Source organism: Mesocricetus auratus, unplaced genomic scaffold (genome assembly GCF_017639785.1).
Source record: "Mesocricetus auratus isolate SY011 unplaced genomic scaffold, BCM_Maur_2.0 Super-Scaffold_100004, whole genome shotgun sequence".
NCBI classification, from domain to species: Eukaryota; Metazoa; Chordata; class Mammalia; order Rodentia; family Cricetidae; genus Mesocricetus; species Mesocricetus auratus.
In genome coordinates, this window is record NW_024429189.1 from 93,711,518 (window position 1) to 93,734,404 (window position 22,887).

At 46.7% G+C, this 22,887-nt stretch overlaps 1 protein-coding gene across 4 annotated transcripts in view; it reads right to left on the reverse strand.

Moving 5' to 3' along the window:
- Positions 1-4,170: 4,170 nt before the first annotated feature.
- Positions 4,171-22,887, reverse strand: part of Ncaph (non-SMC condensin I complex subunit H) — a 33,690-nt gene continuing 14,973 nt past the window's right edge. For all 4 annotated transcript variants that reach the window (XM_040746242.1, XM_040746241.1, XM_040746240.1 and 1 more), the window contains 12 exons: positions 22,094-22,283; positions 20,723-20,814; positions 19,820-20,025; positions 17,231-17,379; positions 16,592-16,698; positions 15,589-15,711; positions 12,166-12,276; positions 9,746-9,931; positions 8,345-8,461; positions 7,040-7,131; positions 6,762-6,837; positions 4,171-4,634 (listed from right to left, as the gene is read on the reverse strand). In XM_040746242.1, coding sequence (XP_040602176.1) covers positions 4,575-4,634; positions 6,762-6,837; positions 7,040-7,131; positions 8,345-8,461; positions 9,746-9,931; positions 12,166-12,276; positions 15,589-15,711; positions 16,592-16,698; positions 17,231-17,379; positions 19,820-20,025; positions 20,723-20,814; positions 22,094-22,283 — 1,509 coding nt within the window. In that variant the 3' untranslated portion in view covers positions 4,171-4,574. The remainder of the gene's footprint in view (positions 4,635-6,761; positions 6,838-7,039; positions 7,132-8,344; positions 8,462-9,745; positions 9,932-12,165; positions 12,277-15,588; positions 15,712-16,591; positions 16,699-17,230; positions 17,380-19,819; positions 20,026-20,722; positions 20,815-22,093; positions 22,284-22,887) is intronic.

Consider the following 22,887-nt stretch of genomic DNA (forward strand, 5'->3'; position numbering starts at 1 on the left):
TTGACAGAATTATAGCTTGGCCAGTTCTGTAGCTCAGTCAGGCTAAGTACTCAGAAGGCCACTGGAAAGAGGTGACAGTTTGCCAAAAGATGTTCTGGTGGCAGCCTTCGGGGACATGTCTGCAGTCTCGGCTGCTCGGGTCCGTCAGCCTCCGCTGCCTCGAGCTGAGCAGAGTGCCACAGATCTGCACTGTTGCTCCTCTCGCATTTTCTCCAAAGCCTACTTTGTTTTTTTAACTGACTGCTTTTTTTAAATAAACAAATTTCATTATAACATTTTCATACATGGGGATCATAGACTCTGCTCACCTTCTTACCTGCCTATTAGTCTGCTATGGTTCTACCCTTACTGAATAGTCCTCTTCCTATTCCTACTGCCCTGTCATTTATGGATACAAAAGAAAATGTGTGCCCTGGGTGGTGGTGGTGCACGCCTTTAATCCCAGCACTTGGGAGGCAGAGGTAGGCGGATCTCTGTGAGATCAGTCTGGTCTACAAGAGCTAGTTCCAGGACAGCCTCCAAAGCCACAGAGAAACCCTGTCTCGAAGAAAAGAAAATGTGCAAATTTTTTTTTTTTTGAGACAGGGTTTCTTGTGTAGCTCTGGCTATCCTGGAACTCACTCTGTAGACCAAGCTAGCCTTGAACTCTGCCGCCCCAGTGCTGGGATTAGAAGTGTGCACCACCAACTCCTAGCCAAAATGTACAATTTGAGGAGAAAAAAGCTCCAGGAAAAGTCCTGTGCTCAAGAGAGATGAGAAGTTTAAAGAAAAGCCTGATGTGAAATGGAATAGAGAGTGGTGCCCTCTGTGAGAAGACCCTACCCAGCCAAAACAACAACAAAAGCCTGAGGAAACTCCTAAAAGAAAGTTTATTCAACAAAGGAAAGCATCCCCCAGTTGAGGCTTATGCAAACGTAAGGAAAGCGCAGGCTCCATCCTAGCGGAAGCAGAACTTGGCAGCTTCAACATGGTTCTGCCTTAGTCAAGGATACAGGAGTAAAGGGTTATGGATTCTCCTTCCATCGTTAAGGAAAGCTGGTGAAGCCGGGCACGTGCCAGTGGAGTCACTGCATGGAAGCCCAGAGAGGCCATTTCTTGAAGCTGGGAAAGTGAAGCCTGGATCACCTTGGAGACCCCAAGATGTTGGCGATGCCAGAGCAATGGGATACCTGCCAGGGAGAGCTGCAGAAGGAGAGGAACCAGACTCCTTCTGCAGCTTCTGAGAGAGAAGTGCGTCACAGTCAGCAAAGCTGGAAGGAATGGAGTCTGAGGAGCCGTCTAAGCCCTCGACATCAGACACGGAGACGCACAATTTGGGGTTTGCCCTGCTGGGTTTCTGTCTTGCCCTGGTTCAGTATTTCCTCACGATGCCCCCTTTCCTCCTTTTCAGAACAGTTATGTGCCACTGTATGTTGGAATTATGTAATTTTTTTCAATTTTAGAGGTGATTACAATTAAGTTATTGCCTTGAATCTCAGAAGAGACTTTTAAACAGTGTTGAGACTGTTGCGGACTATGGGAACTTTTGAAATTGGACTGAATGCATTTTGCGTTGTTATGGCTGCAAGCCTATGGGGGCCAAGGAATAGAACGTGATGGTTTGAATGACGCCCCCCAAATAGGGTCATGCATTTGAATGCTTGCTCCACTGTTTTGAGAAGGGCTAGGAAGTATGGTCATGTTGGAGGTGTCACTGGATGTAGCTTTGAGGTTTCAAAAGTCCACCCCAGATCCAGTCTGTATGTCTGATCAAGATGTAAGCTCTCAGCTACTGCTCCAGCACCATGCCTGCCGCCATGCTCCCTGCCATAATAGTCACAGACTCACCCTCTGAAACGGTAAGCAAGCCCCGATTAAATGTTTTCTTTTACAAGTTGCTTTAGTTAAGCACACGCCTTTGGTCTCAGCACTAGGTTAGGAAAGGCATGTGGGTCTCTGAGTTTTAGGCCAGCCTGGGCTACATAGAGTTGTAAGACAGCCTGAGCTACATAGAGTCCCTGTCTCAAAAACAAAGTAACTTGCCTTGTTCATGGGGTCTTCACAGCCACACAACAGTAACTAAGACAGTGATCATACAGAATGGGTGTGGGAAAGGCATCCTGACAGGCAGAGATGGGAGCCTGCCCTTGTGGCTGGTGTCCATTCTGTAGCCACAGGAAGCTGGGACTGGACACGTGGGGCCCAGCGCCACAGGACCTTCTCAACCCAGATAGAGTATACACTTTCTCCTTCAAACTGAAGACCCTGATGTTTTAAGCAGAAATGGGTAGAGTTATGTTTTAAGACAGTGGCTGTGATGGAGTGTGGACCTAGAAGACAAGAGGGAGTCTACTGTAATCCAGGACAGGTGACACACATCAGGACTTGGTGACTGTGGGATGGAGAGATCCAAGTGTGGACAGTGACAAGGAGAGGAGTCAGGAGTGATGCTGGGACATACTTCAGGTCCTGCATGAATGCTGGTACCATCTCGGGAAGGCAGCTCCTAGGGTGAGAGACTGGACACTCATGTGTTGAAAGGGCCACACGGGGAGAGAAGGCATCCTAATCCCAGACTATACTCTGGGTCATTAAGAGGTATGCAGCCATGCCTTACTGAGCACTTAGATTTAAGAAGAGTCTTGTCTCATCATGTTATTTTTAAATGTATTATCAGTGGATGTTTGATTTGTATATTATATCCCATACACCCAATTTTAAAATATGTGTCTTGGGTGAAAAGGTACCATAAATGGGAAACATGTAAGATGCCGGGCTATAGTGATGGACTGGTGAGAAGGCTTGGCTGTCCCAGAGACAAGACCTGATGCCTCTTGGTGTGGGAAACAGGACCCAGCTGTTCCCACTAAAGCATGTTTATAATCTCTAAGACATTATGGAGCATAATTTAGAGAGCACGTCTTGGGGGGAGCAGTGTGACTCTTTTCTCCATATTAAAATATCCCTTAGTGAGGGGGGCTCTCAACACTCAGAAAGCTTGCATTACCACTACCTGACTCACGAGACCCTGCCATAAAAAAGCAGGACAATTGCTAGACAAGAGACCGATGGAGCTGCCTTCAAGCTGAGCAGGGGCAGGACGCAGCCTTTGCAAGCTACCAGCTTCTTGATGGTATAGTCACTTTTGTATATGCCCCCATAACCTGATATACTCACTGCTTCAATCAAGATGGGTGGACAAAGTCTGTTCACATCTCCCCAGGAAGCTGCACAGGCCAAGGGCCTGCTTTCTGTTTGGGCTTAGAACAAGGTATAGGGAACACTAAGTGTTTCTCGACCATCATCCCAGATCCTGAGTTGACAGTTAAGTGACGGATCCTGGCACACTGCAAGCAACCTTTGTGTAGCTGATTTTTTTACTCTTTGGGAGCCCACCACACATTTCCTTAAGAGACTTACTCTTACTTATGAATAAGCTTGGCTTGTTTCTAGCCAGCTTTTCTAACTTACATTATCCTGTTTCTCTTTAACTATGTTTTGCCTCTGGGCCTTTCACCTTTCCTTATTCTGTGTATCTTCCTTTCCTCCTTACTCCGTGGCTGAACCTGGTCCCCTCCTCTCCCCCTTTTCTCACTCCATGCTCATCTTTCTTCTCTAGAGTTCCCCTCATTTATTCTCTCTGCCTGGCAGCCCCACTTATCCTTTCTCCTGCCTAGCTATTGGCCATTCAGCTCTTTATTAGACCAATCATGTGCTGGCAAAATAACAGAGCTCTACAGAGTTAAACAAATACAACATAAAAGAATGCAACACATCTTTGAATCATTAAACAAATAATCCACAGCCTAAATAAATGTAACACATCTTAAACTAATTTTCCACAACACCTTTATCCCAGTTTCCCTGTGACTACAGCAGCACCGCATCAAGGTGGCTGCAGGGGTTCAGGATACCAACAAGGCCCATCCCTGAAACAGCCAGCCCCTCCTGTGTTCCTCACAGCGGTCCCGAGGCACAGAGGGGCAAGAGAACACTTACATATCATCTTTACTACTGCCACCCCTCCCACAGAATCCATAGGTGCTTACACACAGACCCGATCTCCAAACGGGCATTCTATCTCTTCTCTTGCTCTTCTGTATCCCCTGCCTTGATGGACATGGTATCCTGGGTAGCTGAGGGGAGTAACCAGGTGTGATGCTAATACCGAATGTCTACTGGGCACTCAGATATTGTACCAGAATGGTTTTATTTTTGAGTATTATACAATTAAGTTTACAAATGATGAATGTTATATACATGGACCAGAGAACTCTATTTAAAGACATAAGAAGCTGCTGAGAAACTATTCTCTACAACAGTACAGAGCGAAAAGTAGATTCTAGTGACCAGAAGCACATGGATATAAAGAACAGATTGACTTTACACTGCAGACCAGTAAGTTCCTCTCTCCTAGGTGGATGGTTACCCATGTGGAAACTTCCATCAGCATGGCGCTTCGGAGTGTGGCGTCCACACTGAGGTGGCAAGAGGGGGGAGAGCAACAGCACTGTGGCCACTTCACACCCCAGCCAGCATCTCTCCACCGACACTGGGACACAGTGGGTCTCCCACTACAGCCGACTCAAGTGGCCTCAGTCTCCTTGCATCACAAGAACATCAGAAAGATCCTCTGTGCCTTCTAGTTTCAGATTCTGAGGGAAGATAAGAAACACAAGGCTCTGATGACTGGGAACAAAACCCTGACATAAATTTTAGTTGAGGAGCCGGGTGGTGGTGGCGCACACCTTTAATCCCAGCACTCGGGAGGCAGAGGCAGGTGGATCTCTGTGAGTTCGAGGCCGGGCTGGACCGACAGCCTCCAAAACAATACAGAGAAACTCTGTCTCGTAAAACCAAAAAAAAAAAAAAAAAAAATTTTTAGTTGAGGAGACAAGGTAACTACAGAGAATGAGGTCTGTTTCATCACTACAAGGAAAATCATCTCATGGCAAATCACCCGGCGGTGGTGATGACTTCCACAGAAGTCCATCTGCCTCAAGGGAGCTAAGAGATGCAGAAGGGAGGCCACCAAGAGCCTTGCACACATGACTAACCTGTCTGCCTCCTCCACAGGTCCACAACCTCGTCCCCCAGCTGTAGTATCTGTGGCAGCTGCCCTTCCACCTCTGCTCAGCAACCATCTCGAGTGTCTCATCCCCACCTCAGGCAGTGTTTTCCTCCCTTGTCTTCTCCCTACTCCCACCCCGCCTCAAAGGAGCAGTGGTGAGATGTGCTGCTCTCAGCATCTGCCCCACTATCTTCCCTACTACACCTGCCTGGTATGCTGTAGCTCAGGTTCTAGAAGCCACGAGAGCATGGGGACTTCAATGAGAGAACACTGACCTATGTAGAGCCCTGAGTCTGATCTCTAGCAGGGAGGGGTGGGAAGGAGTGCTTCCAGTTTGACCAGTCAAGTTTTTGCTGCTGGCTATGGTGGCAGAAGGAAGCGGGAACATCTATCCCTGAATCCTAAGCTCTAACCACGCAGCACAGCTGAGGGGCAGTCACTAGATGGACAGGGTCCACATAGGAGTGACTAAGAGTAAGAACAGGGGGTTGGAGAGATGGCTCAGTGGTTAAGAGCACTGGCAGCTCACAGCTCTGTCTGTAACTGTAGTTCAGGGGATCCGACACCCTCACAGACATACATGCAGATACCAATGCACATAAAATAAAAATGAGAGTAAGCAGGAAGATGAGGGTGTGGGGTGGAGTATTGGGGAATGCTTTCCTTGGGGGGTGCTAAGCTCTGAGTCATCACAGAACTCTGACCTTAGGAAATGTCAAAATGGTCCAAGTCCAACCCCATATTCAGCCTGATGGCATGAGCTGTGACCATGTTGCATTCTTCAGATCACTAGTCCTCTGAGGCCTCTAAAGCCTGCATTATCTATCACTAGGGGAGGGGAACAGAGCTGCCAGAGCTGGTGACCTGGGTGAAGCACACTCCTGCTCCAAATGGGACTTTGAGCCGCAGCCCACTGGCCTTCTTGTTAAGATGACAACAATGCCCTCACAGTTAGTTATCCAGGTAGGGTTTCAGCCTTTCTTCACGCTCTTGTTATCTGGTGTTTGTATCAGGAACGCCACAGAACACTTCCACGGCCATATCCCTTAACCACAGGTAGTGGTACATGCCCACCACCCTGGCCCTCAGAAGCCTTTCTTTTGTTTTTAAAGCTGGGTGGTGAGGGCACCTGCTTTTGATCCCAACACTAGGGAAGCAGAGGCAGGCCGATCTCTAAGTTCGAAGCCAGCCTGATCTAGAGTTCCAGGATAATCAGAGCTACACAGAGAAACCCTGTCTCGAGGGAAAAAAAAAGATTATCTACCTACCTACCTACCTACCTACCTACCTACCTACCTATCTATATATCTATCTAGGTTTTTCAAGGCAGAGTTTCTCTGTGTAACAGGTTATCCTAGAACGTACTTTGTAGACCAAGGCTGGCCTCAAACTCACAGAAATCCACATACCTCAACTTCCTGAGAGCTGGGATTAAAGGTAGGTGTGTGTGTGTGTGTGTGTGTGTGTGTGTGTGTGTGTGTGTGTGTGTGTGTGTGTGTGTGTGTGTGTGTGTGTGGTGTAAGGCCAATGTGTCAGAAACTCCTGAGCTGGAGTTGCCCAGTATGGGTGCCGGAACTGCACTCAGGCCCTCTGAATAGGATGATGGGCTCTTACTCACTGGGGTGACTCCTGGAAGATCTGCTATAAAAGCTCCAGTGAGCCGGCAGGAAAAGGCAGAGTCAAACACTCCTGTACTTACTCCATGACCTACCTTTTCATTGGCTAAATGCAGGAGACAGGCAAAAGCCAGGGGTATGGAGAGGTTCTGAGCCATGAGCGGGGGCAGCCTGGAAAGAAAGGTGGAAGCACCGAGCAGGTCATATAACCCAGAGGAGACTTCACACACAGCTACAAACTACTGAGAACAAAGGACAGGTGTTTACACACAGCAAGTCAGGGCAGGGGGCCTGCCATGCCGAAAATCCCACCGAGAAGTTGGCCAGGACCGGGAAGGGATATGCACCCCCAGTCCTGCCTGTTGGCACACACCTCTTCTGCAGGTCCTTCGTGAGTCCACTGAGCATCTTCTCGTCAGCCACTTGCTCGGGAGCCCCTTCTTTTCCATTGACACTGTGGTTTGCCTAACCAAAAGAGCATATTTATGGATTGAGCACTTAAATTCATGCTTGAAACAACAAAAACTTGTACAACTCTATATCCAATAAAGAAAAGTGAACCAAATGAAGCAAGGATAAACTCTTACTTATTTCTAGAAGACCTAAGGAGATGTTTTAGTTTGGTCCCCACACAAGCACTCTTAAGAGGTATTGGGATTTTTGTCTTGTTTGTTTTTGTTGCTGTTTCTTTGAGACAGGGTCTCTCTATGTAGACTAGGTTGGCCTGGAACTCACTATGTAGACCAGGCTGGATTACAACTCACTATGTAGACCAGGCTGGTCTGGAACTTACAGAGGTCTACCTGTCTCCAGCATGTGCCACCATGCCTGGCTGAGGTGTTGGAATTTTAAAGAGAGGTTATGAGGCCCCCAAGGTGTGGTTGTGGATAGTGGACCATATGTCCTTATTCTTTCTTTCACATTCTAGCCACCGTACAAGTGATCTGACCCTTCCTGGTGCTTCTGTAAAGTATTACAAGACCACACAGTTTAGAGTCCTCCATAACCATGAAATTCACTGTTCTGCCAGCAGATTGTGTATGTGGCTAGGTCCAAACAGTCAGCCACTCAGGGTTTGCCTTACTCTCAGGAGAAAGAATCTAGCAATGTGACTATTTTTCCAGGGTTCTTGTTGAGAACAAACATTCCAAATCAGAACATCAGCTCAGATCTTAAACACTTACACAGTTTATTCCACAAAAGGTTACGTTTCAACTTATGTTGCTACTGGGTAAGAACTCCAAACGCTCATCAATACTGGAAAGCATTCAGTTGCTAAGGCAGCATGAAAAGCTTCCACTCACATTTTCATCCCCAGGAAGGGAAAACAATGACCAAGGTACTGACTTGCCATGTGACCTGCCCACTTCTGCGCTGGAACAATTTCTTTTGTAGAAGCATGATGTCTTTTTTTTTTTTTTTTTTTTTTTTTTGGTTTTACGAGATAGGGTTTCTCTGTAGTGGAGGCTGTCGGTCCAGCCTGGCCTCGAACTCACAGAGATCCGCCTGCCTCTGCCTCCCGAGTGCTGGGATTAAAGGCGTAGGCCACCACTGCCCGGGGCTCAGGATGTTTTTCTTAAACTTTGACTGTATCTCTCTGCTTTGGAGCCATGAACTGTAAACATCAGCTCTCCCTCCTACACACGGGAACTTATAGAACCTGAGCGCTGCCACCTACCTCTGTGTCAGCCTCCTTTCTAGAAAACTCTGTCAGCAGACTCCACATGTTCTGCTTCAGCTTCTTCATGTCCATCTTTTTGGCAGTTTTGGCATACTGAATTTCTATTTTATTCACCTGAAATAGGAGTAGCAAAGCAAAATTAGGCAGAAGAAAAACATTCACTATCAATTTACTGTAAAAAACAGAAGTCTGGAATGAAAACGTTGGAAATCAAGAAGGAATCCAGGCCAGGCATAATGGCACATACCTTTGATCCTAGCACGCAGAGGCAGAGACAGAGGCAACTGGATCTCTGTGAGTTTGATGCCAGCCCGATCTACATAGTGAGTTCTATGATAGCAAGAGCTACAAAGTAAGATTGTCTCAAAAACAAAAAACAAAAAAAACAGTTTCAACTATGAAATTATACACAGCTGAGAGTCCCTCACCAAAAAAACCAAAACATAACAAAAAATCCACTTCTTTTTGTTTTTGCCTTTTGTATTTTGTAATTTGGTTGGTTTTTAAGACAGGGTTCTCATGTAGCCAAGGCTGGCCTGGACTTACTATGTAGATCATGAACTTCTGATCCATTTGCCTCCAAGCTGTGTGCTGGAATTATAAGTGTGTACTGCGATGGCCATTTTAATGAGACAGAATTTAAAGAGCCAGTGTGGGGATTGAACTTAGGGCTTCACATATGCTGGGTAAACTCTCCCCAGATTCTAACTTTTTTTTTTTTTTAAATCAGAGGTAATTTACATCAAGGCTAAGAATTCCAGGTTGGAGAGATGGCTCAGAGGTTAAGAGCACTGGCTGCTTACAACCATCTATAATGAGATCTGGTGCCCTCTTCTGGTGTGCAGACATATATGCAAGCAGAACACCGAGTACATAATAAGTAAATCTTAAAAAAAAAAAACAAAAACAAAAAAAAAAACAAAGAATCCCAGTGTAAAAGAGATGAGTAGACCAAATATTAGGTAGCACCAAGCCTGGCGCTTGCATGGGACATATGGATGTTTAACATAACATGAGCTGAATCTGGCCAAGACTGTTAAGAGGTGCACGGATAAGCTTGTGAAGAGACATGTAAAGACAGGCTCACTGCCACAGCCTGCACTCATACTATACTGGTGTGATCAATCCACCCCTACCTATGACCTGGGCGTGGTTCTCAGCACTGCAAAGGTAAGCAAAAATTAACAAAACAAGAGAAGGTATTTGGAAAGATGTCAGTTCCACAAGGCCTAACTAGTTGGTGCCATGTATCAGCTCAACCCTGTCTGAAACTCAGCTGCCTGGAGAGCAGGAGGTTAAGATGGAAAAGGAAGAGGTGGAGGCAGGCTGACACTCTCATCTGAAAGCCATTAAACAGACTTCCAGGAACCAGGCGATTCCTTGCCGCCTATTCCTTACCTTCTGAGGCTCAGCCACCAAGTTTGACTCTCCGTAAGTTGTGATGTCTACTCCTTGGTTTTCAGAAGAAACTTGACCATTCTCCTGTGACGTCTTTGGTGTACAGAAAGGATCAGATTCAAGGTCAAAGGTCCCAACTGGCCCCGCAAATAAGTCATCTGACTCTTCATCATCACTGTCAGCAGCCTGGGCAAGGAAACAACTCAAGGTTGGCACAAGCTGTCGATGGAGCTTAGAAACCACCAGAAAGAGTCCATGTACACAGAGCAAGCAGAGACCTCCTGAGAGTCCACCGGGTGAGGCCCACAAGGTGGACTGCTCAAATTGCTTCTTCCTGTTCATGTGACCCAACCAGAGAGAGCAGGGTCTGTCATCAGTCTGAGACTTCTGAAGCATGAGTTCAAAGGAAGCAATGACCACAGAGACCACTGTCACCTTTGCTTAGTAGCCAAGAGCACAAAACAGGGACTGGGCAAATAGCTCAGCAGCAGAGCACACACACTCCATGTGAGGTACTGAGTTCCAACCCTAGTATACAAAAGCAGCACAGGAGATCCTGGATACTACCTAATTTGGTAGTAGGAGTCACGTCCTTATATATTTTGGATACAGGGTCTCATGCATCCCAAGATGACCTTAAACTTGACTTGCAGCCAAGGATGGCATGAACTTCTGATCCTCCTTCCTCCACCTCCTGAGTACTGGGATTACAGGGTGTGCCCCAGTGTGCTGTCTGAATGAAAATGGCTCCACAGGCTCATAGGGCGTGGCACTGTTTAGATGTGATCTGGTTGGAGGAGTTGTGGCCTTATGGACACAAGTGTGTCACTGGGGGTGGGCTTTGAGGTTTTCAGCTTAAGCACCCAGTGCCTCTGCTTCTATCTCTCTTCCTGCTGTCTGTCATCCAGATGTACAACTCTCAGCTACTTCTCCAGCACCGTATCTCCCTGTGTGCCAACATGCTAAACCTCTGAACTTTAAACCAGCCCCAATTACATGTTTTCCTTTATAAGAGTTACTGTCAGGCTGGAGAAATGGCTCAGCAGTTAGGAGCACTAGATGCGCTTACAGAGGACTAGATATTCAATTTCCAGCACCCACATGGCAGCTCACAATTGTCTGTGACTCCTCTTTCAGGGGATCCAACACCCCCATACAGGCAGACATGCAGACAAAACTCCATTGTACATAAAATAAAAATTATAAAAAATAAAATAAAAATTATACATATATAGTTACTGTGGCCATGGTATACCTTCACAGCAATAGAACTCTGACTAAGACACCTGGGTTTATATGGTGTCAGGGATCAAACCCATAGCTTCATTCATAATAGTCTACAGTTCCAGTCCACACAAAGTCATTCTCAGAACCAAGCCCAGAGTGAACAGATCAGAGTTGTGAGATAGGCAGGGGGTAGAACTCTGAACAGGCTGATTCTTACAGGCACTGAAGTTGGAGAAGCATCAGCTAAGAAGTCAAGACTAGATTTCCATTAAAACACAAAGTCTGTCTCTCCCCCCAGAAAGGAAGGAAACACACCAAGTGACTGTCCAGTTCCTTCCCCTCCCCACCTGCAGGGTCAGAGGCTTCTGTCTTCCTCCCATTACTTCTATTTGCTGTTTCTTCAGTAGACTCACAATGAGAAACAAATGATTTAGAACCAACCAAGGTCTGAAGGTGAGGAGTGACGTGTACAAGCCCTCCTGATAAATACTTCCAGATTGTTCTTGGCCCACTAGACCACACCACCTTCACATGTCTATGTGTTTTGTCTTATAGACAAGAACAGCAGTTAGCACTGTGTTGTGCAGGCCAAAGACCCCATCCACATGTCAACTCATTAGCAGAGGTGCCCACTGCTTCCTGAACTCAGAGGATACATAAAGTGGCCACACTGAGCTCATTTCTCAGCCCTGTTCAAGTGGTCTACACCGAGACAGACTGTGCACCCAGAAAATGCCTAGTAGACCGAGGACTCCTACAGTTGTCTGTATTCAGAAGGGACAGTGGAAACCAGGAAAGAGACCACTGATGGAGGAAGTTCTGTGTATATGTCAATAAAGTACTGTTGGCCAATAGGGAAGCAAAGATAGGTGGGACTAGGAGTCTAGGAGGATTCTGGGAAATGCAGTGAAGAGCTCTCGCCATGTGATCTCCCGGGAGCAACAGGCGCTCAGGAGTGCACCCTCAAAAAGATAAGTTCTTATAAAATATATATTAGTAATTATGGGTTAATAATCAAATCAGAGCTAGCCAATAAGAAATCAAGCAAATGGCCAACAGCTTCATAATTATTATAGTGTCCTGTGTGTTATTTGGGGGCTGAAAGCAGCAACAGGAACCAGGTGGCGGGCAGGAAAACTAAACGCTACAGAACACCCTGCATTTGGAAGAGGCAAGAGTTCTTCTCCCCTTACCTGAAGTCCAGGGCAAAAGTTGGAAGTATCGTTAGGGTTGTTGTAATCATAGTCTTCAATTTCCTCGTAGTGCTCAGTCTTTGCCTTCTGGTCTTGGCCCATCTTAAGTAACTAGAATGGGGGGGAGGGAGATACAAAAAGAATTTTCTAGAAAAGCAGCTACTGAACAAAGTTGGGGGATATAACGCTTGTTTCCTATGCTCAGCTTCTAGCACAGTGTAGAATGACATGACCCTAGAGCAAGAATCTTAACAGGCTATATAGTCTACCCTAGTCTCCATAGGACAGATCAACATAAGACACAGGACACAGAGCCTCTACTCACCCTCAAACCAAAACACTTCCTCCTCTGATCTGCAGTTTTATTTGAAAGCAACATTGGCCACCTTGCCTACAGCTTTTTGAAAGAAATTGAACTTGTACTTGAACAATCCTGCTAAGAACTCACTTCCTTATTGCAAAGGCAGACTACCAGGGCTGGGGAGGACTCTGTACAGTACTGGCCTTGCAAGCATAGGACCTAAGTGTCCAACCCTAGTTCAGGAAAACACAGCAATGGATCCCTATAACTCTGCTGGCCAGCCAGTTGAGCTAATTGGTGATCACAGGGTACAGTGACAATGTCTCAGAAAAGATAGAGCCAGGAGGATGGTGGGGGAAGGTGCTTGTTACCAAGCCTGGCAACCTAAGTTCAATCCTCAGATCCAAGGTGGTAGATGGAGAAAACTGACTCCTCAAATAACCAACATAGAGGCTTAATATTAATTACAAATGCTTGACTGATAGCTCAGGCTTGTTACTAGCTGACTCTTACACTTAAATTAACCCATGTTTCTTCTCTATGCTTTGCCGCGTGGCTTGGTACCTTTCTCAGTTTGGCATGCCCATCTTGCTTTCTCTGCATCTCCTCACTACTCTTTGCTTTGCCCTTCTTCATCCCTGCATCCTTAGTTTGGTCGCCCCGCCTATACTTCCTGTCTGGCTACTGACCAATCAGTAGCTTATAAAGCCAATTGGTGCAACAACTCTTCACAGGGTGCCAGAGGATTATTCCACTGCAGCTGCTCACCACACAGCAAAACCAGAAGCACCCTCTCCTTCTCCTAATTACCCATGAGTCTCCATTCAATCTTTCACAGCCTCACAGAACAGCACCTCCCTCTGGAAGGGCTCAGTAACCACAGTCCTCAAACATCTGCAGCTCTCACAGCCGTGGTCTGCACTTGGGATATATGTCTTGAGTTAAGGGCAACGGGTGGAGATGGATTTAGCTTCCAACACTATCTTGACTATTCTAATACAATTCTATACTTCAAACCCAACCCCTTGTAAAACAATATTTTCATAACACAAATTCAAAAATAGTATCAACATTTAGAGAGTTAAGAAATGCCCCACATTCATTCTTCCACTGTTCCTCATATGATATAGAAGTTCTGCACTGGAACACCCTGCTCTGGGTATGTGCTAGCTTGCCCCCGCCAGGCTCCCAGTATCCTTTTCACAGTGGAGCTGCGCTGAAGAGAAAAGGATCTCCAGCTCCCTCTGCTGGCCTCTCATGGGGACTGTGATTCTGAGTACAAGAACCACCAGAGTTCTTTCTTCCATAGGGAACAATGGAATATGGTGGCTCATCCTAGCACTTGAGAGGTGGAGAGGCTGGGCTACATAGTAGTGAGTTTCAGGCTAGAAAACAAACAAACAAGTAAACAAGCAAAAAAAAAAAAAAAAAAAAGAAAAAAGAAAACAAAAGAAAAACTCCTGCACCCAGGAAGCAGAGGCAGGAGGATCTCTAGGAATTCGAGGCCAGCCTGGTCTACAGAGCAAGTTCCAGAACAGCTGAGGCAAACTAGAGAAAGTGTCTTTAAAAAATAAAAATGAGGGGCTGGAGAGATGGCTCAGAGGTTAAGAGCACTGACTGCTCTCCCAGAGGTCATGAGTTCAATTCCCAGCAACCACATGGTGGCTCACAACCATCCACAATGAGATCTGGTGCCCTCTTCTGGAGTGCAGACATACATGGAGGCAGGATGTTGTATTCATAATAAGTAAATAAATCTTTAAAAAAAATAAAAATAAAAAATGAAAGGAGGGAGGGAGGGAACCAGCGAGATTGGGAAATCAAGCCACCAAAGCCAGGTCCTACAGTACAATGGCTTTATTCTCCTTCACCTCTGATTGTGCAAGCTACCACCTTGGCTATCCTACTGAAAGGTTCATGAGAAAGCCTACAGGGAGGTGGCTACCCCAGAGGCTTCGGCTGCGTGCTGTGCCTCGCCCTTGCTCTGCCATTCTGCTCCAGTCTGTCTGTGCCTTGAGCACACGTCCCTGCTGGGGCCACGGCTGCTGGCGGTACGGCTGTGGCTCAGCGCTGTTGCAGCATGTCTCTCAAGCTCGGCAAAACATTTGTTAGTAACACTGGTCAGAAAGAAAACACGCCAGTCTGTGTGGGTAGAGTGAGGCTCATTGGTGAATTCAGGAAAATATATGGATATCACTAAAATTATGTGTTGACTGAACATAATGGTGCACAACTGGAACCCTGGTCCTTGAAAGTGATGAAGCATGAGGATCCCAAGGTTGAGGCAAGTTAGGAATATATAGTGAGTTCCAGGCCAGTCTGAGCTACAAAGTGAACACTGTCTCAAAAGAAAACAAATAAAAGCTGGAAAATGTTCTATACTGGCTGGTTTTATGTGCCAACTTAACACAAGCTAGAGTCATCAGAAAGAGAGAAGTCTCAGTCAAGGAAATGCCTCCATGAGATCCAGCTGTAAGGCATTTTCTCAATTAAGTGATCAATGGGGGAGGACCCAGCCCATTGTGGGTGTTGCCATTCCTGGGCTGTGGTCCTGAGTTCTGTAAGAAAGCAGACTGAGCAAGCCATGGGAAGCAAGCTAGTAAGCAGCACTCCTCCATGGCCTCTGCATCAGCTCCTGCCTCCAGGATCCTGCCCTGCCTGAGTTCCTATCCTGACCTCCTTCAGTGATGGACACTTCTGTGGAGGTGTAAACTGAATAAACGCTGTCTTTCCCAACTTGCTTTTTGATCTGGTGTTTTGTTGCAGTGGCAAAAACCCTGACAAGGACATACTCCTTGGGAAATTCAATCCCTAGATCCACAAAGAGACAAAAGAACTTCAGCTCTTGCAGAGGAGCAGACAAAATAACAAGGAAACTACTCTTGCAGTTGACCCTGCCAAAGTAGGACAGCCAAAGCTGTGTGTAACCCAAGGCAGAGCACGCCAAGGTACCGGCTTCCAGTCTCTGCCCTCTCGCTCCACCCCAGCCACCTGCTCTCCGGTGATTCTTCCTGACTCTTCCCTTTTCTCCAAGGTGCTGCCCAACAGTGACACTACAAGCCACCTGATCTGCACAGGCCATCAATGGGCAACAGCTTAAAGGAAGGGAGGCATCATCCTACCCTTATGCCTGGCTTGAGGTGGAGCTGTACAAGAGCATCTGTTTCATAGTGGAAATCTGTGGGAAGAGTGGTGACTTTCCAATTCTGGTTCTCCAAAGTGGACTTGGTCAGAGTGGTAGCAGCCTATTCAAAAAAGGAAAAAAAAAAAAAGAGAAAAGAAAAAGGTATTTTTTCATTTAAATTAAAAACAATCTTATTTTACATACCAATGCCAGTTCCCTCTCCCTCCCGTTCTCCCATACCCCAAACTATCTCCCCATCCCACCCCCATCCATCTACTCCTTACAGAGGGTGAGGCCTCCCATGGGGGATCATCAAATCTGTCACATCATTTGGGGCAATACGGAGGCTGAGCAAATTATCCCTCAATAGGGAATGAACTCCAAAAAGCCTTAATAACAATGATATATATCATTTTAAAGGAGATTAGGAAGGACTGGGTATCACTCTACTACTTGCAGTTCTCTGAGTAACTGCTGGGCATGAGTAGATGCCTATAGTCGCAGCACTCAGAGGGCTGAGGCAGGCATCCTGTCATGAGTTCAAGACCAGTCTGGGCTGTAGAGGGCATGAGACTGGGCAACATAGTGTCACCCTGTCTCACTTTCTTTGGGACTATTTCTCAGTGGTCCCTAAGGGATGAGGGAGAAAAGAGTATGTGTTTATCAGTTAAAGTTATAGCTGGGCACCAGGGCACATCTGGGGAGTAAAGGCAGGAGGACCAGAGGTTTAATGTCAGGTTTGAGGGTAGCTTGTGCTACATGATACCCTATCTCTAGAAAACAAAAAATTAAATACACAGTAACTTTCTACTTATTTCTTTGTTATGGAGTCTCTGTATGTAGCCCCAGTTAGCCTGGAACTCAGAGAACTCTGCCTCCTGAGTGCTGAGATTAAAGGTGTGGATGTCACACCAGGCTGTACAGTGGTTTTTGAAAACCCTGTCAGAAAGAGCAAGAGGAGTACAGAGTAACCTCAGAAGGCACTAATGCCTGGCACAAACCTTTGTTTTCCGAAAATATGCATCAAAATCAATATCATCATCAAAATTAATTTCAAAGTCTTTCTTTGCACTCTTCTTTTTGTTCTCCACATGGGAGGCAGTATCTTCTGCAGAAATAAAACAGTTAATAACACTATTCACCTCTATGCCAACATTATTCTCATCTCACATCTACAATGGCCTTGTCAAGCTAAGGCAGCATGTGTGGCTAAGCATCACTACAGTGGTGGAATACGGCAAAATCACAATCCCAGGCCCATCCAAATACAACATGTGTGTTACGCTAGGTATAAGCTTCAGTATATACTCCACTTTTCTTTATAGAGCGTGGAAGACTCTAGGGCTACTTCCCTTGGGTCACTCCACTACTTAAGTTGTGCCGGTACGAGGAAGCAGAGTGAGGTCATGAGGCCTGTCCCCCAGACTCAAGAGGGTTAACTCTTGCCACTCAACATTAACGGACCCTCCAGTAGCTGACCACTGTGCACCAGGAGGCTGGCTCAGCTCCTCTGCTTCAGCACCTCCTCAGACGATGGGAAGAACAGAGATCAGCAGCATCTCTTTTCCCTGCTAACTCACGACTGGCAGGCAGTATGTGCTGCATGGCATTGTCTCACAGTCCCACCCCCAAGTACTTACGCTTGGGCCGAGGCCCAAAGCGCCAGTGATCTGGGCCAGCCCACATCTTCATAGTCCGGGGACTGAAATAGGAGTATTCTCCAGGTTTCATGGATAAAAAGGAGGACATGGTTTGGATGTCTCTGTCCCTGAGGGAAATAATTTCTTCCCTGTAACACAATAAAACCATTTGTTCATGTACACTGCACAGAACATAAACCATGCATTTACATGTAAAGAAGCTGGTGTTACTAGAGATGCTACCTCACCTCCTTTACCGCAAAGGGTCACCTTCCTCCTTTTCAGTTTTTTATACTTTATTGTGTATGTATCAATGTATGTGCACCATGTGCACACCTAGTGCCTCCAGAGGCCAGAAGGCAGTTACAGGGTTGTAAACCACCATGTGGACTCTCTAGTCCCAGAAGCAATCTTTTTAAGTCCAAGCAAACCCTTCATTAAGAAACCACCAAGTTTTTTGTTTTGTTTTTTTTTGGTTTTTCGAGACAGGGTTTCTCTGTATTGTTTTGGAGGCTGTCCTGGAACTCGCTCTGTAGACCAGGCTGGCCTCGAACTCACAGAGATCCACCTGCCTCTGCCTCCCGAGTGCTGGGATTAAAGGCGTGAGCCACCAACGCCCGGCAACCACCAAGTTTTTACCTGTTGCATGTTTTTGCCTAATTTTCTCAGTGTTTAAACTATACAAACATGCTGGCTGTTCCGAAATGCTTTATAGATATTTTACCCATCTGAGAGACAAGGAAACAGGTAGAAAGTCAAAGACTTCTTGTTTGTTTGTTTGTTTGTTTGTTTTAGACAGGGTCTCTCTATGTAGCTCTGGCTGGCCTGAAACTCACTACTGGGCTGGGTATGGTGGCAGATACCTATAATCCCTGAACTAGGGAGGATGAGACAGGAGGATCTTGAGTATGAGGTCAACTTGGGCTACACAATGACATTTAGTCTCAAAAAGCAAGCACAGAATGCTAGGGCCAGGAGCTGGATGCAATTCTGTGAATCCAGAAGTGGTTTTTCACACACACACACACACACACACACACACACACACACACACACACACACACACACACACACACACACGGTTTTTGCCGCACAACATGACAACCCTAGTTCCCATCCTCTCCCACAGGTACTACTGCCTTAGTTCCTCCTGAGAGTGAAGAGGACTTTCCAGTTTACATAGTTAGCCCCTCAGACACCTGGAGAGTCCCTTCAGTAATCTGTTAGGTCACCCAGCTTCATCTGCTGTGTGTGACACATGTAAGAGGCCTGGCAGCCTGGCATCTCTGGGGCACGAGGGAACACTCTCCTCAGGCTGAGGTACTAGGAAGCACATCAGTGCAACTCTGCCACCCTGTGAGGATAAAGGTGGGAGTGAGGAGGACTTAGTCTCTCGTGACAGTAGCTTTGCACTGGCAATGAGCTGACCATGAGTGTTATGACACACTCTACAGAGTAAAAAAAAAAAAAATCTTTAAAAAGGGGACTGGCACAGGGAGGGATGGCGCACACCTTTAATCTCAGCTCTGGGGACACAGAAGCAGATGGATCTGAGTCTGGGGCCAGCCTGGTCTACAGAGTGAGTTCCAGGACACTCTGTCTTGAAAATAAAATAATAATAATAATAATAAGCCGGGCGTTGGTGGCGCACGTCTTTAATCCCAGCACTCGGGAGGCAGAGGCAGGCGAATCTCTGTGAGTTCGAGACCAGCCTGGACTACCAAGCAAGTTCCAGGACAGCCTCCAAAGCCACAGAGAAACCCTGTCTCGAAAAACCAAAAAATAAATAAATAATAATAATAATAATAAAAGCAGACTGGTTTTCTCCATAGAGTCTCAAGAAAAAAAACAAAAATGGACAAACCAAAAGCACAACTAACCAAATTAAAGTCCAAGAGACTGTGTATTTCAAAATTAATTTTTAAAATTAAAATACAAAAACCTTCACATTTCAAGTCTGTTGTACCCTATACTGTCAAGGACAAGGACCTAGGCTGTGACACAGACTCGTGTGTAGTTCCAGAAGAAACACAGATGGAACAAGATGGCTTCAGAGCCTCTCTATTTCTCTGCTGTCAGCTTTTGGCACTTAGGCATGTACACGCAAAGGTGTGAAGAGCCTGTCTCCCTTCCCAACAGCCTGACCTGATGTTATACAGAGGCCCTGTAGGCTTCTAGAACTCTTCAACCATCTGGGTGACAGGTATTCCTTACCCAAGTCTATAGAACTAACCTAATGTGTATTATATCTGTACCCTGAGGCTGCTCCTCCTAATCTTCACCCTCTTAGGGGACCATCTCTGTCCTACCGTCCCCTGACATTACAGGCCACTCCTTCAGTCTAGCTGTCCTAATGCCACTGACCTGAGGGTTCCTGCCAGTCAGCTCAGAGGCTCTGTCAGCCAGCAGAATACTTCACTATATTAGCCAAGGACAAAGTCAGCTCTATAATGAAGTGGATCACTAACATGAAAAGCCAGGCGTGACCCTCAGCCACAGGGCTCAGCCTATGTGTGTGATACGGCACACCAGCCCAGGTAACTGGACCCGAAAGCCTGTGTGGAAACTTCTGGGACCCAGGGGCCTTACTGGCTGTTTTGGACCTGGCAGAGCTCCTTCCAGCTCCCCAACTCTTCATGATCCCCAGCTGCAGAAGGGTCTGGCTCATCATTGTCATCAAAGTCTTCCATCGGGGGCCCATCAGGGACATCCCCATCATCATTGTCTTCAACCTCAGCGTTGATGTCAAATACCTGATCATTCTTCTTAAACTTGTCCATCAGGACCGAGACAGACTACAAAGAGAACACAGGGCTCTTAGGACCACCCAGGCTCATTCCAAGAGAGCAGCCATTTTCAGCTTCTCCTTTTCCTGCACTGCACCCCCCAGGCCCCACCCGCTAGAACCAGCACTCTCACAAGGAAGTTTACATTGTACAGTGCAGGTGAAGTTGCATTGTGTTGGGCACATTTAGCAATACACGAAACAGGAATCTGCATTCATTAACTGCATGTTTGGACAACACGGTTTTCCATGGAGACCATTTATGTTGGAAGTTGTAATAAGTAGGCCACAGGGGGCCCTGCTAAAAATACACAAAGGAAGGCTTTAAACACGACAGTTTCTCAGGAAACAGTGTGCCAGGGGACTTGACCCTAAAAAGAAGCCTGACAGCAGCTGGAGACAAGCGGCTGCTATGGTCAGCACGGTCAAGAGCAAATGTAACCCTCAGGAAGCAAGTAAGACGTGGAACTGACCTCACAACCCACAAGTGCAGGATGGGCCTGCTGAGGCTCACAGCCCTCCCTCCCCGCTAGGCTGAGACGTCCCACAAAGGTGCCAAAGAAAATATTTTCCATACTCTTGAATAAATAAAATTGATGCTACAGTTTTGGTTCCCACTGGACAGAACTAATTTTGGACTAACTAACTGAAACCACCAGCCACTGGAAAATGCCCCAAGCCCTTATAAATCCAAAAGTTGACCACACCTCATTATGTGTTTCACTGTCCCATTTAGTAAACTGGAACCCGGCCAGAGAAGGGCAGAGCTGGCGGTCTTCCACACACTGCTGCAAGGGTGCTAGGGGACATGGAAAGGATGACAGGTGGGTCGACTGAGTTTGCCACTTTAGAAAGACACAGAGGGAGAGACAGTCACCTCACTGTCCTGCAGAGGCTGGACTGCCAATGTTGTCTGGTTGCCAACCTCCTGTTGCCGAACCATTTGCGGTTACAGGCACTGGTGCACCCACAATGGGGCCAAGCTAAATGCCATTCCTGAAGCTTAATGTAAAGGAGAAATCGGAGGCATGGACATTTGATTCTGAAGCAAACTGTATAGCTGGGAAATGTACAAGTCTTTTCTTAAAAGCACTGAATTCCTTAGTAATCATGTGATGGTACTTATTAACACATTACAGATGACATACGTCAGAGGATCACAGTCCTAGCTGAGGGCATAAACACAGAAATAAATTGTCAACACAAACAGTTAGGCTGATCAAAACATCTGCAAGAATAGAAAGAATGGGCCAGGCGGTGGTGGTGCATGCCTTTAGTCCCAGCACTCAGGAGGTCAGCCTGGTCTACAGAGTGAGTTCCAGGACAGCCAGGGCTATACAGAGAAACTCTGCCTCGAAAAACAAACAAAGAATGAATGAACTGGGAGTAGTAGTGAATGCTTGTAATCCCAGCCCTCAGGAGGTGGAGGAAGGAGAAGGAGGTACAAGGCCAGCCTGGGTAAATAGAATGGGTGCCATAACATCTGCATGTCAGCCCAGAGGGAGCAGATCAGCTTCATTCAGCACACAGAACTGATCACAGGCACGCACGGCTATGGCACAGCAGCACACGGCCGCCACACAATCTTGGAAGAGCTCCGCTCAGCAGCAAAGAATTGGGGGGGGGGGTGAGGGGAAGGTGCTGGAATCTTGTCACATATGAGGGAACTACTAAGAGGACAGCGCAGTTTTAGACTGACATGGGGTTTGGGAATAACTCACAATATCCCCTTCTCAGGACCCTGTGAGCTGGGAACAAATAAGAACACGGCATCTCTGGCTGGATAGATGCCTCTTCCCTTCATCCCAGCTCAAGCACTGGGCCTCCTGTAAGCCTGTGAACAGCAGAGGTGGCTGTAAACACTGAGTACATGAGGTCCATGAAATACAGGCACAGTGATTGCTCACTGTTTAGACTCCGTACTGCAGAGAGGGGGAAGTGAGTGGGATGGTAGGCACTGCCAAACATCACCCAATTTGGCTTTCCAGAAAAAGCGAACACAACAGGGTACCCCCATGACTACGAGAAGTTTCTCTAGTGACTCAGATGCACTGATGATAAAGGGTGACTCTACTCACCTTTTAAATCTGTCATGTCTACACAACCTAAATCTGGCAACTCGAGAGGCTCTTCCGAGGAGAGAGTCTGCATGTCAGAAGGGAAAAGCAGCTCACTCCTATAGTCCTGGCAGTGAAGGGTGGAGAGAAATACGCCAGCTGTGCTGCACTCATCAAACGAGGCCGCAGTCTTCTGAAACATAGGATCCACCTGCGTGCGAGAACAGGGAACCAAAGAATGACGGCAGGCGGCAGGAGGAAACAAGCTCACCCCCAGGACTAGCTAAAGACTGGACAATCCTGGCTGAAGAAAGGCAGTACATGGTCAGATGGATGAGTCATGAGAAGTATACTTTAATTTCCTTATCTACAACACACACGAACAGATACCCTTCTGCTAGTTCCCTTCCACGGGTGGTTTCTAAATAGCTACTTCCAACAAGTCCAACACAGTAAAATAATGTCAAATTCTGTTGCCTTAACAAGCTGTTGGGTTAGAGCTAATTGCAAGCTAATTGCTAATTGTTTTGGGGATTTCTATTTAAGGTGGGGTCTTACTCTATCCCCAGGTTGGCATCTTAATCTTACTCAAAAGCCTTCTGCCCCAGCCTCCTAAGTGTTGGTATTATAGCTATATGAAACCACATCTGGCTCACTGCTGTTGCTCTGAACAGAAATCTCTAAGATTTGGAAGAACCCAAGCAGAATGACTAAGTGAAGGACAGGCAGAGTCGGAAGGGGCTGGTGGCTGAGCAATGGCTGCCAGAGGTTAAAGGAGGCCCTAAGGCTGGGTCACGGAGAGGGGTGGCAGTCAT